This window comes from Typopeltis vanoorti, chromosome 20 (assembly GCF_054136105.1).
Source record: "Typopeltis vanoorti isolate ZY-2024b chromosome 20, IOZ_Tvanoo_1.0, whole genome shotgun sequence".
NCBI classification, from domain to species: Eukaryota; Metazoa; Arthropoda; class Arachnida; order Uropygi; family Thelyphonidae; genus Typopeltis; species Typopeltis vanoorti.
Genome location: NC_143568.1, coordinates 86601928 through 86617835, shown reverse-complemented (window position 1 = coordinate 86617835; position 15908 = coordinate 86601928). Strand labels below are relative to the sequence as shown.

Genomic DNA, 15908 nt, shown 5'->3' with positions numbered 1-15908 from the left:
AACAGCTCAGGAAACCAAAGCTAAGTTGATAAACATTATGAGTGTGCACCTTCGATTAGAACGGTTTATAAGTGGTTTAGTAACTTTCAAAGTGGCCATATGAGCACAAGTGATGCTGAACGTCCTGTTGAGGTCACTACTCCAGAAATTATTGAAAAAATCCATGATATGGTGATGGATGATAGAAGAGTGAAGGTGCGTGAAATTGCTAAGGCTGTGGGCAGCTCAAACGACTGCAAACATAATATTTTACATGAACATTTACATATGAGAAACTATCCACAAGATGGGTGCCGCGTTTGCTCACACTGGATCAGAAGCATCAATGTGTGAACTGTTGCAAAATAGTTCGATTTACGCTATGAAGTCCTTTCGACCCCCCCCCCCCCCCACACACACACTCTCTCCAGATTTGGCTCCGTCAGACTACTATCTGTTTCCAAACATGATAAAATGGCTGGCAGGAAAGAGATTTTCATCAAACGATGAAGTGATTGCCAAAACAACTGCCTGTTTTGCAGAGTTGGACAAATCATACTATATGGACGGGATCAAAAACTCGAGAATCATTGGACTAAGTGGAATAAGACTAAGGACTAAGACTATAGACCTCAAAGGAGACTGTTAAAAAATGTTTGTCCCAAAAAAAATTGTTTTCATTTTTGCACGCACTTATCGAACAACCCTCGTATAGCGTCAAAAAAATAGTGTCACCAATCTGTTGTCTTGAAGTCAACCTCTATCCACTACTAGTTCCAATTCTCTTGCTTACACTACTTCTTGCAGCAGCCATTATGCCTACATTCATTGTCTTCTTTTAAAAAGTTTTGCAAACCATACAGCTTAATAAGCTGTAGCCACTTACAGAATTCAAATTAGTGATGTGATAATTAGATATTAATAGCCTTGAGTTTATTTATTTTTAGACATTTTTGGTATTTGCAGAGATGAGTTGATGCTGCAAATAAACACACATTTATTTAAACACTAAATATTTACTATCTGTTTCACTATTTTACTTGATATACATACAGGAATAAAGGAAATCCTTTGAATCCATTATTATTTATATCTATACACAAGTGGCTGTAAATTACATATGGAATGTCCACAATTATATATTATACATAATGGCCACAAAAGAGGAGGGAGATCATTCAAGACATGCAAATGATGTTACTAAATGTACAAAGGGAATAATAAACTGATAGCATAGGTTTAACTTTTTTTTAACTATGCAAAAGAACATCATAAGTCTGCTGGACAACTGCAATTACTTCCATTGCTCGAGATTTCAGAGAAAGCTGAAACAGAGAAATAAAAAAAGCTATATAATTATTCATTTTAATTATTAAATTTTGCATTTATTTTTATGCATTTAAAAATAAATGCATAAGTATTTAGCATTTATGACACTATTCATATAATAGCCTTAAGGATTAAACTAAATTTATTACAGATCTTAACCTAATTCCAGTATTCTGCAATTAAGTATTTTGTAATTTTAGTATGTTAAAAAGCAACACATTTCAACTCAGTTATCTTCAGAAACTCCAGGCAAAAACAGATCTCTTACACACCACTTAAATGTTCAACCGCATACTGTTTCTAAAGCAAAGAAAAATATGTTATTGCCCAACACCCAGGATATATTCATTTTAAAAATGTCTTATAGATAAGATACATTACCACAAGATGCCAGGGAAAAACCATTTCTAAATTATCAACTCTCAACAACTCTGGACCTCCAAAAGAGCACCTTTTCAGCCATCGATATATGCCAACACTCAGAAGTGTTGGCATATATTGCTATAGTCAGAAGCAAATCTTACATACTGCACCATCACAAGATAACACTTTTCAAAATTACCAAACCTAATCCTTATCAAATCAGACTTCAGCACATACAAGTAGCAATATAGTTCGCCCACCATTTGTAGGTCCCTGCTTCGCATCTTTCCAAGAATAGTCGATTCATGCTGAAGGGGAGAAAGAAATGAAGGACTTCCGAATTGGTTGCCAACACGCGAAATCATGTGCTTTATAGGTAAAATTTTCCAAAATGTTATACAAGCAACATAGTTAACTACAATAATCATAAAAGAGAAGTTAATTTTCCGATCGGTAATAATAAACAACTAATCCCACAATACGGATTGATTACCCTATTATCGGAATGGATTCTCCTTTTTCTGAGATGCGCAGAAGTGTAGAAGGATCTCTAATCGGTGGGCAAACTATACTAATTTATAAAGGTAAAGCAATCAGGCAATTTTATTCCCAGACCTATTTCCATATGATGTAAAACACTTTGCATGCTATAGTCTTAATCTGGTAATAATGCCTTATAATACTAAACCACTTGTCACAAAAAATATTTTCCTGTACTGATAAAAATGATTCAGTATTAGTTGAAAATAAAGGAACACTTAAAAATAAAGGAACCTGAACATTGTAATATAGCAACACTATGTTGATGAAAGAAATAACATCTATTGCAAACTATTATTACTATTCTAATTAGAAAGTATTATGCATCATAATGGTACCTTAAGTTTAAGCAAAAATTACAGTTGCTTCAATGGGTAATTCAATACTGTGTATGATACTGCTTACAGCATCTCACATAATTGTAACAAATATACTCAGCATTTTACAAGTGTTGAATTTTAATCTAATGTAATAATTTTAATTGTATTTATGCAAGTACTCTGTACAATAATACACCACTGCCATTTTATGATACAAGGGTATTCAGAACCTTTGACACATTTTCATAAATTTATCACAGAAATACTAAAAGTGATCAAACAATGAAACATACAGATTCCCACAATCTAGTTTACATTTTGAAATAGTTGTAGTTGTTATAATGTCCAACACAACAGAGATGTTAATGAAACATAAGCTGTGTATGCTCACTGAGACCAAATTAATAATTACCAGACAGAACCTATAGTGAAGAACATTTTGAGTGCAAAAATGAAAGTATAAAAGTTTTACAGTAGTTACTCTGCATACTATTAAAATGCCTCGTTAGAAGATCAGATTCCACATGAGTGCATAAATTTGATAGTACCGTCTATGAAAAGTGAAATAAAACTGAATGCAAGAATTACAGAGGAATTTTGTCTTAATGTTCCAGGTAAGGTGTTCATGAGAGGCAGCTACAAAAAATTGTGGAAGAGTAACTTCAGTAAGCTGTGTTCAGGACAATCTCTGGCTATATGTTACAGAGCTATTTATATACCTTGCACATATTATGTTGAAAAGTCATTAGAACTGAAACATATAGGATGATGTCACGTAAAATTAAGGGTGCATGCTATCTCCACTTTATTAATATGGAAAACATCATGAACGAACGTGGCATTAAACCTGATATCAAAATCAGAGATATTGAATGCAGGTCTTTACTTTATACAAATATTATACTCATACTCTTAAATATATCTAATTTCTTGCAAGTATTCAGAACCATTTAACTAAATTAAGTAAGCTGCTATAACAAATTTAATATGAAAATTAGTAATAAAAAAACAACTATCTAAAAATAAGAACAAATATATTTAGGCACACTTTTCAGTGAATTACCAATTAAATACAGATAACAGAATAAGTATGATGTGAATTTTGGCATCCTGCCATAATGCCAGAACAATGTTAGAAAGGAATTTAAAACTTTTAGCATTCAAGTAATGTGTGGGCAGAATTAATATAAGATGATATGATCACAGGATAAAAAAAATAAGGACAAGGTAAACAAAACAGGTGTTTGATGCCAGGATGACAAATAAAAGATAGCTTGGCATCAAACATAGAAAATCAAGTTCTAGGTGGATTGATGCAGGCAGTAGTGTAATTAAAAAAAAAAAAAAAACTGATGACAGAAAGCCAGTAATAATGTAAACAATTACCTTATATTATCAGAATACTGAACATCCCTGGAAAGAAAATGTTGCATTTTCTAACTATACTATTGATATGCATAACCAGGGAAAAGTAAAGTGGATGTTTCAGTCTGTGCTTAGTCAGATAATGCGTTAAGTAATTCTCCAAATAAGCTTTTTCTTTAATGTTCAGATGGAAACTTGCTTCAGGATGGTGATTTCCATTAAAAAAAAAAAAAGCATCATGTCTATACTATCCTTATCTGCTACTGATAAGGTTACCACAAAATTACGCATTTTTAATTATTGTCTGCTGTTGGCATTTGGGGAACTATATGATAAAAACATTATGCATGTTCAAGTGATTTTGTAGAAGGCTGTGGTAATGTCCAACTGAAATCCCAACTTTTGAGACAATTTACTAAAAAGTTCAGTATCTGTCACTTCGTATAATTTCCTGCACATACTCAACACTGAAACTGTTTGACATCACTGTGTGGATCACAAGACTGAAAAAGTGTCAATCTTGAGATATTAATAGAACTTTTTCAATCTTCATGGAAAAGCTTATCCCAATCAAATATCGAATTTTTTCATTGCCACTGTTGGCATCTGTATTGTCAATGTTGTTGATGGTGATTTCTGGAGCAATACTGATTTGTGAAGTTTGAACACACACACACACACACACACACACACACACACACACACACACACACACAAGCTGTTCTCTCACATTTCACACTCATGTGACAATGTACTTCCAAGCACAAATGGAAGTACATGTTGTACATCATCTTTTGATTCTCACAAAACTTGAAGGCAATTCAAGATATTCCAGAACTTTGCAGAGAAGTCAACTCTCACTATGGAAAATGTGGGAATCATAGGAAAAGTTTATTATGAAGGATAATTTGCTATTAGTGAATTTTAATTAGAATAGTAGTGCCCCAACTTGATAGTATAGGCCCATCACTAACCAAGAATTGATGAGCCATATAAATGACAAAGTTAACAAGATATTTACAAAGTAAAGGGAAATGTAAAACTGAACACATACAATAAAACAGGCACAGCAGTTTACTTACAGTGACAGTTGTGTTTCCAGGTTGAATTTTCATTTCAGCTAATACCCAAATACCATTTGCAAGTTTAACAGACTGATAAAGCATATTTTGTCCTTCAACAACTCGTTTTGCAATTGTGAAGATATAGCTGCTCTGTAGTTTCTGGGATACATCGTCTAAAGAGAAAGAGAGAGGAGACAAATATAGGCAGCTGAAAAAATAGAACTTTAAAGATAATCTATAATCACAACTTCTCCACTGTAATTGCAGAGTCTATCTTTGAGCTATGCTTTTACAGACTAAATAAAATCTACAAGAGCAAAATTACAAAAATTAGAAATAGATTGTCATGTGAGAGGAATCTTTATATGGACTTTTTTCAACTCAAAGTGAGTTAGCCAATCTCATGCAGAGATAGCAGGGTTTCCCCTTTTTGCTCATTACAAGCAAATTGGTCAGAGAATGCTTGTAGTTAATAAACAGACATACTATGAGTGGGTTGTAGATAGTGGATTAAATAGATGGTTTGTTGTGTGGTGTAGCATGCCCTCTCATGATGAATTCTTGAACTCCATGGAGGCACCACATAATTACATGACATCTTTATGGATAATAAAGACACTTGCTACAGTCAAAGTTGACTATATTATCTTGTTGCCTGCCTGAACTTTCTCAACTGTCTCCTTATACTTGTGGAGACAAGCATAAGAAGATAGCTGAGAAAGTGTTTCCTTATACCTGTGGAACCTACCTATGCAATTACAACTGAGTACATAATTAATGATTGAAGTTTTTCTGTACTCAATTGTAGTTGCATAGGTTCCACATAATTATTAAAGTGTAGTTAAGTGATGACTAATGTCAGAGAAGAGGAGGAGAGCAGACTTATTCCCTGCAACTTAGACTACTATAGCAACATGAAATGAAAAATGCATCATTTGCTATTTCTGCATCCTCTAAAGGCAAACAAGACCGAACAACTGCAGTGTACACCTCTTGCAGAAACATGCCCTGATGATGTAATTTAGCTTTGAGCAGAAAAGTGCAATGTAGAGTTTTAAAACCCCAATTGGCAAACAGGTGTATAAGCTGCTTAAGTTTTTTTTAAGAAAGTCATATTTTTACAAATAATGTTCTACAAAGTATATGTTACAACCCTAATGTTGTTCAAAGTAATTCTAATGAAGAATTAAGAGTAAAGATTACATTTTTTGCAAAAGTGTTATCCTGGTGAAAACCTGAACTCATGAAAGCCTACAAAGTAATACGATCAACAGCTTCCTGCCATCATCTTCAATAACTTTCATGTTTCAGGAATGTCAATGGTAAAGTAATCAACAGAAGGGCACTTATTACAGTCAGAAGCTGTTATGTCATAAACTTAGCTTTGATAGCAGAAATGCTATGGTTAAGACATATGTACAGGGAATATCACCTTGGCAGCAGATAAGAAAGGGTGGTTTGCTTGGAAGACTTGGTTAGGTGATTAAAAAACTTTTTTTTTTAAATAAAAAGAGGGGGTCCTGTAAAAGCAACATTATAAAGGTTTTTTAAACTTTCATATACTTAAAGAATGTGTCATATGCTTTTTCTATGTGATGTGCTTACATCCATGATGGATGTTTCTAATGTGAATAAAATTCTAATGGAAATACTTGATTTCTGAATAAAATAGGCTGATTTCTTCACTAATAAATAAGTCTCATGTGGCTCTTGTTAACTTCATAAAGAAGTCATCCCATTTTGCTCATAAACTGTTGAATATTTCCATTAAGGTAACAACTAAAAGTCTAAAACAAACCTAGAAATAAACTTTAAAATTAAAAAGGGAAAATCATCTTAGATTAAAGTTAGTAAAAGTTTCACCCATTAATTTGAAATTAATGCCAACCAGGCCGGCTGTGTGGAAAAACAGCCAGCCTGGTTGGCATTATTGACATATCCACTCTCCAGCCAAAAGGCTGTGTTCAAATCCCAACATGGGCATGGTTGTTTGTGATTGTCTGTGAAAATACTAGTGGTGGTGGGCAGTAGATGGTGTTGGTATAAATCAGGGGTCGGCAACCTTTTCAGGCTCGCGGGACACATTCAAATTTTATTTTTAATAATCGGGCTGCAAGCGTTTAAAAGAAAATAGTGAGTGAAAAAAAATTCGTTATCAATATTTATTATATCAATCTTAAAAAACAGAGAAATATTTAAAGATATGAGATATGAAACAAGCAAGAAATTGAAACTCAATGAAAAATTATTATCATGTAAAAACAAAGTAACATAGTTTATGCATCACAATATGGATGTCTCCATGCTTAATGTGTTTTTGTGGTTGTTTTCCTGCAGCCAAATTAAGTATCTGCTTTCCAGCCAAAAGGCTATGGGTTCGAATCCCTCCGTGGGCATGGATGTTTTTTTTGAAAATACTAGTAATGGTTGTGGGTGGTAGATGGCATTGGTGTAGTTGTGGTTCATTGTAGTTAGTGGATTGATTGGCGGAGTAAGAGCTGCAGAGTAGGTGTCCTCCCTCAATGAGTCTTTGGACTCCCTGGAGGCGTCACGTAATAATAATAATATCCACTTAATATAACCTGAGGTGCAAATTCGAATCGAAGCATGCAAATGTTCATCACTCAGTCGAGAAGTAAATTTATTTTTTCTAAAACTCATGGCAGAAAATGCTTGTTTGTAAATGTATGTGCTTTTAAACGTGACTATCGTCTTTGCGAAACTCATTATTCCTTCAAATTTTTTTGGTAAGCATCGATAAAATTTTGGATATTTTCAAACAAAAATGCGTTCTTTAATGTTTCATTGTGTTATAATTCAAAAACTTCCATCTGTAGTTGGTTTGGTACGTCATCAATGTCGACATTAAAAGGGTTCAAAAATAATTGCATTTCAATGCTATTTTTATGAAAATCCACAAATTATTTTTAATTTATTATTCATATTATAAAATGTATTATTTAAATAATTCAACATACAGGCCTCATGCCATGTAAGTATGGTCAACCTTTTATGGGCTGCCAAAAATGCACAGCTGGGCCGCATGCCGCCCGCCAGTTGCTGACCCCTGGTATAGATGATGTGGTTCACTGTAGTTGATGGAATGAGTGAAGTTGTAGAGTAGGTGCCCTCCCTCGAATGAGTCTTTGGATCCCTTGGAGGTACCATGTATTAATAATAATAAAATATTTTCAAATAAAGTTCAAAACATAATAGATGTGCCACTACTCCAATAACTCTTGAAATCCACTTCAAATCATCAGCTGGGTGAATGTCCAGCTGACGATTACTGAAAGAGATTTTAGAATAAATTTTTCATCATCACAAAGAAAATGTATAAGTGTTAGAATAACACCTGTATTAAGAAGAATGTTCTCCAAGTTACACTGGACTTCGTTCTGGGCTGGAATGTCCTTCCAAGTGGCCAAAAATACACGTTTATCCATGGCACCATCCTCAGTAAACAGCACATGAATTGGTACCAAACAACTAAAATAGAAAACATCAACATTGTTTTTCACGGCAACCTAAAATAAAATGAAGATAAAGATGACTAAGTTAAACAGTAAGGCCAGTTTTAATTTTAAGTGATTTAAAAAGTTAAATACAGTGGTATCTCGCTAATCCAAACTAATAAAAACTGTGCTCGTTCGAATTAGCGAAAAGTTCAGATTAGCGAATTTCTCCCCAAGAGACAACAATAACTAGCGTTTAAGACAAAAAATAATTAGATTCTAATGGTAAATCAATTTAATTGTGTAAATAAATTAACTGATAGAAAAAAGCTACTGTAATGTTGTGTACAAGAAAATATCACTTTCTTGTACACAACACAAAAAGTTTCACAAAATAACACAAAAAAAGTTTTTTTTATTTCTTTGTAAAAACGTCACTGATTTTCTTTTGCTTCTTAGAAGCTAAACTTTTTTCGAATGCTTCTTCTCGGAGCTGCATTAGCAATAAAATTTTGTGGAATGGTGTATCATTCTGCTTAGCCCATTCTATAAACACGTTAAAACTATCAGCTGCCTCTTCATGTTTTACTTTTTTTTCTTCGAGTTCTTCATCATCGTCTTCTAATTCATTCTGTAGTATCATATTTATAATTTCATCATCTGATTTGATTTCGAATTCCCTTTCGATTCTACCTGTAATCCATTCCACAACATCTGTTTGTGAAATTTCAGCATCTGGATTTATATTTTTAATCAAATTATGCACGTTTTGAATTTCCTCTTTTTGTGTATATTTGTGATTCATGCTGACAATACAGTACATACTGTACAGCATTAAAAAAGCAAACGTGAATACACAATAAATCAAAATAGTCCTCCAGTATAACTGTACAATAGACAGTATGAAAAAAAAATACTGTACTGTAATAATAATAAAATAAATAATAATAGTTAAAATTATAATTATTAAATAAAAAATAATAATACGTAATAAATAAAACTTTTTTCTTTCAAACCGCAGTTCGGATTACTGGAGGGTTCGGACTAAAGAGGTTCGGATTACCGAGATACCACTGTAATTTTGATTCAATACCTGAAAGCATTATTAAATTTTCTTTCTTAATCTATACTTGATTTCCTAATCAAATCCTTTCCATATTTTATTCACTGCAGCTACATAAAATTCTTAGTATTTCATATTATTCTTAATGTACAAAAATATTTATTGCATTCACAAAATATGCAGACATCAATTGGTCAAAAGTTCTTTGTTGCATGTTATTGTGATCAGCGTGTTTTCTCACTGAGCCTCCACAGCTCAAGCTCTGGGAGGCAAGCTACCGTCCAGGAAAAACAGGCAAACCAGCCAGAAGAACATGCACAACGAAAACATGTAATATACTTCCCATACCTTTTTTTTTTTTTGTTACCAGAGGTGTTATTCACAACTGCCTTGGGCATTACTGTTGTCTTTTGTTGGGAGTTTGTAAAACTTATTACCCTTCGCATTTTGGGTTTTTATTTTTGATTTGTCTGTTTGAGCAAGACTATATAAATATTAAAATTCAAAATAGGCTCTGATCAGGTTGTACTACATTAGGCACTGTTAAAATATGTATAATTACTTCTGGAGTATGTTTAAATTATTTCATTTGAATATTTTACTTTTCTGTTTTATTATTTTTATTTATTTATTTATTTTTTGCAAAATGCCACCAATTAAAATGTTGTAAACCTATAGTACATTAATACTATGGGATAAACCAAAGATTAGATAATTAGAAGAAACACACGTTTAAACCACAGTGAAAATTATTTAATTCTAAATATTTCATCCTAAGTATCTTAGGACATCATCAGTACAGTATTTAAACAAAATTAGGAATAACATACAGTTAGGGCGCATGATTACAATAGAATCTCATGAAAACGTGCATAACGTGCTAAAGTAGTACAAAAAAAAAAAAAAAACGTTAATTATTTAACACAGTTTTGTATGATAATTTCCCATACTTTAGGAATAGTAAGAACGTCGCTGCGGTTTAGGTTTGAGGTCTGTGTAGTAGGGCTTCAGAACTTTCTTTGTATAAACGTTCATGTTTAAATAAAGATCTATGTAAAAGTTTAGCCTTTTCCCAATGGATCCTATGGTTTGGATTTTCAATTCAGTGTTGAGAGAGGCCAGATTTCTGCGGTTTAAGAAGACGAATGTGTTGTCTTGATGTTCCGAGATGCGTTTCTGAACAGACCTACCTGTCTGTCCAAAGTAAGATAATTTGCATGAGCATGGAATCTCATAAACACCAGGTAACATCAAGGGTGAGAATTTGTCCTTAGGAGAAGGTAATAAGTTGTAAATTTGGTTGATAGGTTTGTAAGTAGTGGCAAAATTGTATTTCAAACCTATCAACCAAATTTACAACTTATTACCTTCTCCTAAGACAAATTCTCACCTTGATGTTACCTGGTGTTTATGAGATTCCATGCTCATGCAAATTATCTTACTTTGGACAGACAGGTAGGTCTGTTCAGAAACGCATCTCGGAACATCAAGACCACATTCGTCTTCTTAAACTGCAGAAATCTGGCCTCTCTCAACACGGAATTGAAAATCCAAACCATAGGATCCATTGGGAAAAGGCTAAACTTTTACATAGATCTTTATTTAAACATGAACGTTTATACAAAGAAAGTTCTGAAGCCCTACTACACAGACCAAACCTAAACCGCAACGACGTTCTTACTATTCCTAAAGTATGGGAAATTATCATACAAAATTGTGTTAAATAATTAAAGTTTTTTTTTTCTTTTGTACTACTTTAGCACGTTATGCACGTTTTCATGAGATTCTATTGTAATCACGCGCCCTAACTGTATGTTATTCCTAATTTTGTTTAAATACTGTACTGATGATGTCCTAAGATACTTAGGATGAAATATTTACAATTAAATAATTTTCACTGTGGTTTATACGTGTGTTTCTTCTAATTATGAACGCACCACAGGTTTCGTTATTTAAAAAAAGATTAGATAATCCAGAAAACTTCAAGAAACATGGAGGGCAGTCTTGCACGCTGGCAATGAAATCCATCCACTGCCAAGTTGTTGCAACCATCATGATGTTCTTTGGTACATGGTACACATCAAGTGGCCATTTTATTAGAGATACAAATAGTATGCTAGACCAATGTGAATCTGAAACAGCCCCAATATGCATCAACTATGAGGCACCAAAACACTCTGCATGCATACTATCCTGGGGGAAATTACAAATTTCTGCAAGAGATTTTCAAAAAATCTGTTTGTTGTGCATCTCTCACAAAACATCTTATTCCACACATTAAATTATGATCATGTTCCTGTAATCATTCTTATAAATTAAAGATATCAAGAAATTATATACTTGGTTTAATTCTTTATCATGAATAATGCTATGCATTATGGGAAGATAGACCTCAATAAAGGTCGAAACCAGTCTGGGCAGTGATCCATCCCATAATACACAGCATTACACATGTCCACAAGGATATGTGCTTTGCATTATGGAACACTAAAGGTAAGTGATATGAGTTGCCCCAGTCCTGAAAATACTTCAGGTGCAAACTTTGTTTGCTAACACTCAGATAAAGGATTAAACCAAGTATATAATTTCTAGATATCTTTAATTTATAGCATAACCAAGTGGAAAAACTTCCAATATCTGTAATCATTCCTGGATGACAAGTGTTTTGTGGTATGGCATGTTATCCTACTGAGTGTCCATCACATCAAATCTAAATGATCAACATGAAAGGTATACTCGGACAGCAATTACATTCAGCGAGGCTGCACCATTCAACATTTTACTAATATTAAGGAGCCTAATGAGTGTTAGAGAGAAAATCATCTACCATCCTACATTTTAGTGATTAATACATGCAAAATCTATGGCTTTTGTGTTGTCATCATACCCTTAAATTCTATTTCAAGAAATAGCAGGAGCAAGAATTCATCAAGCCATAAATTTTTTTTTTTCAGTCAAGTGCTATCCACTGTTGCTGTTTCTTTGCTCATCTTAGCTGCAGCAATTTGTTTTTGTTAGAAAGCATGGTATCTTCAATAGTCATTTGATGTTTTGCCTAAACGAAATTTAGGTGAAACAGTAATTTTTTTTTGATTTTACAAATTCAAACAAATAATAACTCTTAAAAAAAAAAAAAAAATGATGTACCATTTTGAGAACTATACCACACACAATGATTCAAGGATAATAAGAAGGCATGGGTACTGGTCTTTTTTTGAGAGTTCTCTACTTCACTACTGCACTTGGCAGTATCATACTGTACTGCTAAGTGAAGGACAATATTTCATCCACTATCCATTTGTGGGTGGGATGCTATCTATGTTCCCCTTCACAAAAAATTTGAACATATCACATATTAGACTGTTTCTCTCACTGGACAATAAAAACAATCCAACCTAAAGAAATTCACAAATTATGCCACAGTAGGATTCAAACCTACAGTCCTGTAGGCTGAAAAGCAAAGACTATCAACTGAGCTAACCAAGCTGACAGATTATGGAGTGCTCCTCAATGAATTCACAATGAACATTAATATCAATGCTCACATCTCAAGAAATGTCTTAATTACTGGTTAACTAATTAAATTAGTAAAGGTAATTTAGTAGTGAAACTGAAAACAATACTTTGCTGTAAAATCCTCAAGCAGTATATACTTGCAGGCATCAATGCAGCAACTTAGCACTATTGACCCAAATGTTCTTGTGTTCAACTGTGTTTATTAAGATAACATTTCAGTGGTAAAGACATATCTGTGGCAAATATTCAAAATACAAAAATTCATTGTTTCTATCACTTAAGTTACAAATTATTCTTGTACATAAATTTACCTGCAAATTATTAAGGGGCTCCATCTTCTGAATTGCACCCATTGTATTTAGAAGCAAGGATGTATCCACAGATGTATTAGGTTGTAAAGGAGTTGGAACTTGCAATGGTTGAGCAGGAGCTAAGCCAAAGCTGGATAAATAATGAATATTTTTTAAATTTCAGATTTAGCAATAAAATATAAATTGTTTGCACTTGCAAGTGGATTTTACCTATCTACACAATAAAAACCACTATTTAACATACCAAAAACATTCATATACTTTTTTTTTGGTATAATAAGCCATAAAATAAAGAAAAGTGCACACCTGTGATTTTATCATGTCCACCATCACAAATAATAAAATGTGCACTTCTTAAAAGATTTTATTTCTTATTTAAAAAAGTTTTAAAAGGATTTTTTTTTTTAATATAAAGTTCTCAAATGACAACCTAAAATACAAGGAAAATAATCCCATGATTATTTCATCCTCAATACAGTAAATGAATGAATGAATGGACTTCTGAATACAGTATATTTGATAACTGGATGGTTGGATGCATGACGAAAAATAAATACAGTATAAGATGGCTATAGCAAGCAAATCTCTTAGGATAATTTAATACACGATTTAATGAAATGTTGACCACAGTGAATTTAGGTAAAAATACTTTTAACTCCCAACACTCTGTTCCCATGAATGGAGCATAGGCAGTTAAAAAAAAAAAAAGAAAAAATAAGTGAGAAACAGAACAAAAAGAAAACAGCTGGAAATCTTATGCTGATAAGGGAACACAAAGGTTTGGCAGGAAAACCATAAAGCATACAGAATGACAACATGAAAAAAAAGTATAAATGAAAACAATAATGGCAGACATAAGAAAAAAAAAAACTAGTACAGCATGAAATTATAAAAATCTAGAATTAACATTTAAATTTTGAAAGGGTTACATTAGCTTAAATTAATGTCACTTTTACCTTTCAGTAGTCAGTCAAATTGGTCACCTCTAATTACAAAGTGGAAGGGAACAGAACTCATCAACATTAGTCTGTATTAGTCAGCCTGAGAAGAGGAGAAAATTGACAGGCACAACTAGTGTCAATGTCAGTTGACCAGATATAGACCCAATGATGTACAACTAACAAATTGATACTGTTCTCTTAAAAATGTAAATTAAAGAAATATTGTGCAATACAGTATTTCTTTAATTTGAAGTTTTAAGTAAAAGTTACGAAACTTGTTTGGATATTTGTTTTGCATTTGAAAGATGCAAGTAAAAAAAAAATTCTGATTTACAATATCTGAGTTTGACTTAAATTTTATTTTAATTGTAAAAACCTAAATTTCTAGTCTGCACATATTTAGAGTAGTTCATTATAATGATTTCAGGTAAGTGACAAACCGTAATCTTTCAAGATTTAAATGATAATTCTACATTTTATAATTTCGTGCTCTTCTTAGTTCTCTCTTTATTATTATTTGAATATGTACTTTTTCACATTGTCATTTTGTGTGCTTCATATATGGTTCCTACCAATCATTTGTGTTCTGTCCTCGATGATTTACTACCATTCCCTCTATTTCCCCACAATTTAACTTTGTTTTATTTCTTATGAATTTCTTTTGCTACATTTCCTTTGTCGCCTAAGCCCCATCCCATAAAACCAAAGCTTAAAATAGCATTGATTTTATGGGATAGGACTTATCCATAGTTCATAAAATTACATTTACTGTATTTCTATCCACAGGTGAATCTCACTATAGCAAATTCATTCTATAACATACCGAAAAGTTCTTACCAAATTTTGTTTAAGAGATACTTGTGCCATGAGAGGTTTCTTTTAATTAACATGAAAAATATAAGGAATAAGTAATTCTACTTATTTGAGGCTCTATATATTTCAGCCTGATCATTACAGTCCATCGTTAGTGGCAACAATAGTTAATTACAAGGTAGAATGCGAATAATGGAATGATTTGAAAAAGTAAGAGCCACATAATGTTATACATAAAATAATGTAATGGTATAACTGAGGGAATATTACAGTATTAATTATTCGTTAGGTTTTTTTTTTTTTTTTTTTTTTTTTAATGTATGATTACAATAAGACTTTCCCATATCTTAAATTAAGAGAGGCAATCCTTCCAATTTAAGTTCGAATGGTTTCAGATTTGGACACTGTTTCAGTTTACACATCCATATCTTCAAACTCTATAGATGAAATTTTGCACTTTTGATCTCCCTGATAACATTAATGAATACTTAGCACTAAAGCAGTAAACTTGTAATTTTCATTAACATTTTTCCCTACTTGCTTCCTGTTGAGTTTCAAGTCTTGAAATTTTCTGTGGGCCTCTTCCATTATGCCATGCATTCGAAATTTTTTTAAAAATATTTGGCAAGTAGATAGGATCATATCTTGTTCTTGGAGGATGTGACTAGTTCAAATGGCAAAGGGAATTTGACATATTGAACATCACTACTCAATCCATTCCCTGATGTGGGACTTTTAGAGAAACATTAAAAAACTTCTCAAAAAATGATGCTGAATTAAGACTCCTTTAAAAAATTACCAACAAGCATTTTTTGGTAGCAGTGATGTTTTCTAATGATTGCCATAACT

General features: G+C 32.6%; 1 protein-coding gene across 4 annotated transcripts in view; it reads right to left on the bottom strand.

Moving 5' to 3' along the window:
- Positions 1-1037: 1037 nt before the first annotated feature.
- LOC150095632 (AP-1 complex subunit beta-1-like) overlaps positions 1038-15908 on the bottom strand; it is a 246521-nt gene continuing 231650 nt past the window's right edge. For all 4 annotated transcript variants that reach the window (XM_090410443.1, XM_090410440.1, XM_090410441.1 and 1 more), the window contains 4 exons: positions 13306-13435; positions 8316-8487; positions 4979-5133; positions 1038-1304 (listed from right to left, as the gene is read on the bottom strand). In XM_090410443.1, the coding sequence (XP_090266569.1) occupies positions 1230-1304; positions 4979-5133; positions 8316-8487; positions 13306-13435 (532 nt within the window). In that variant the 3' untranslated portion in view covers positions 1038-1229. The remainder of the gene's footprint in view (positions 1305-4978; positions 5134-8315; positions 8488-13305; positions 13436-15908) is intronic.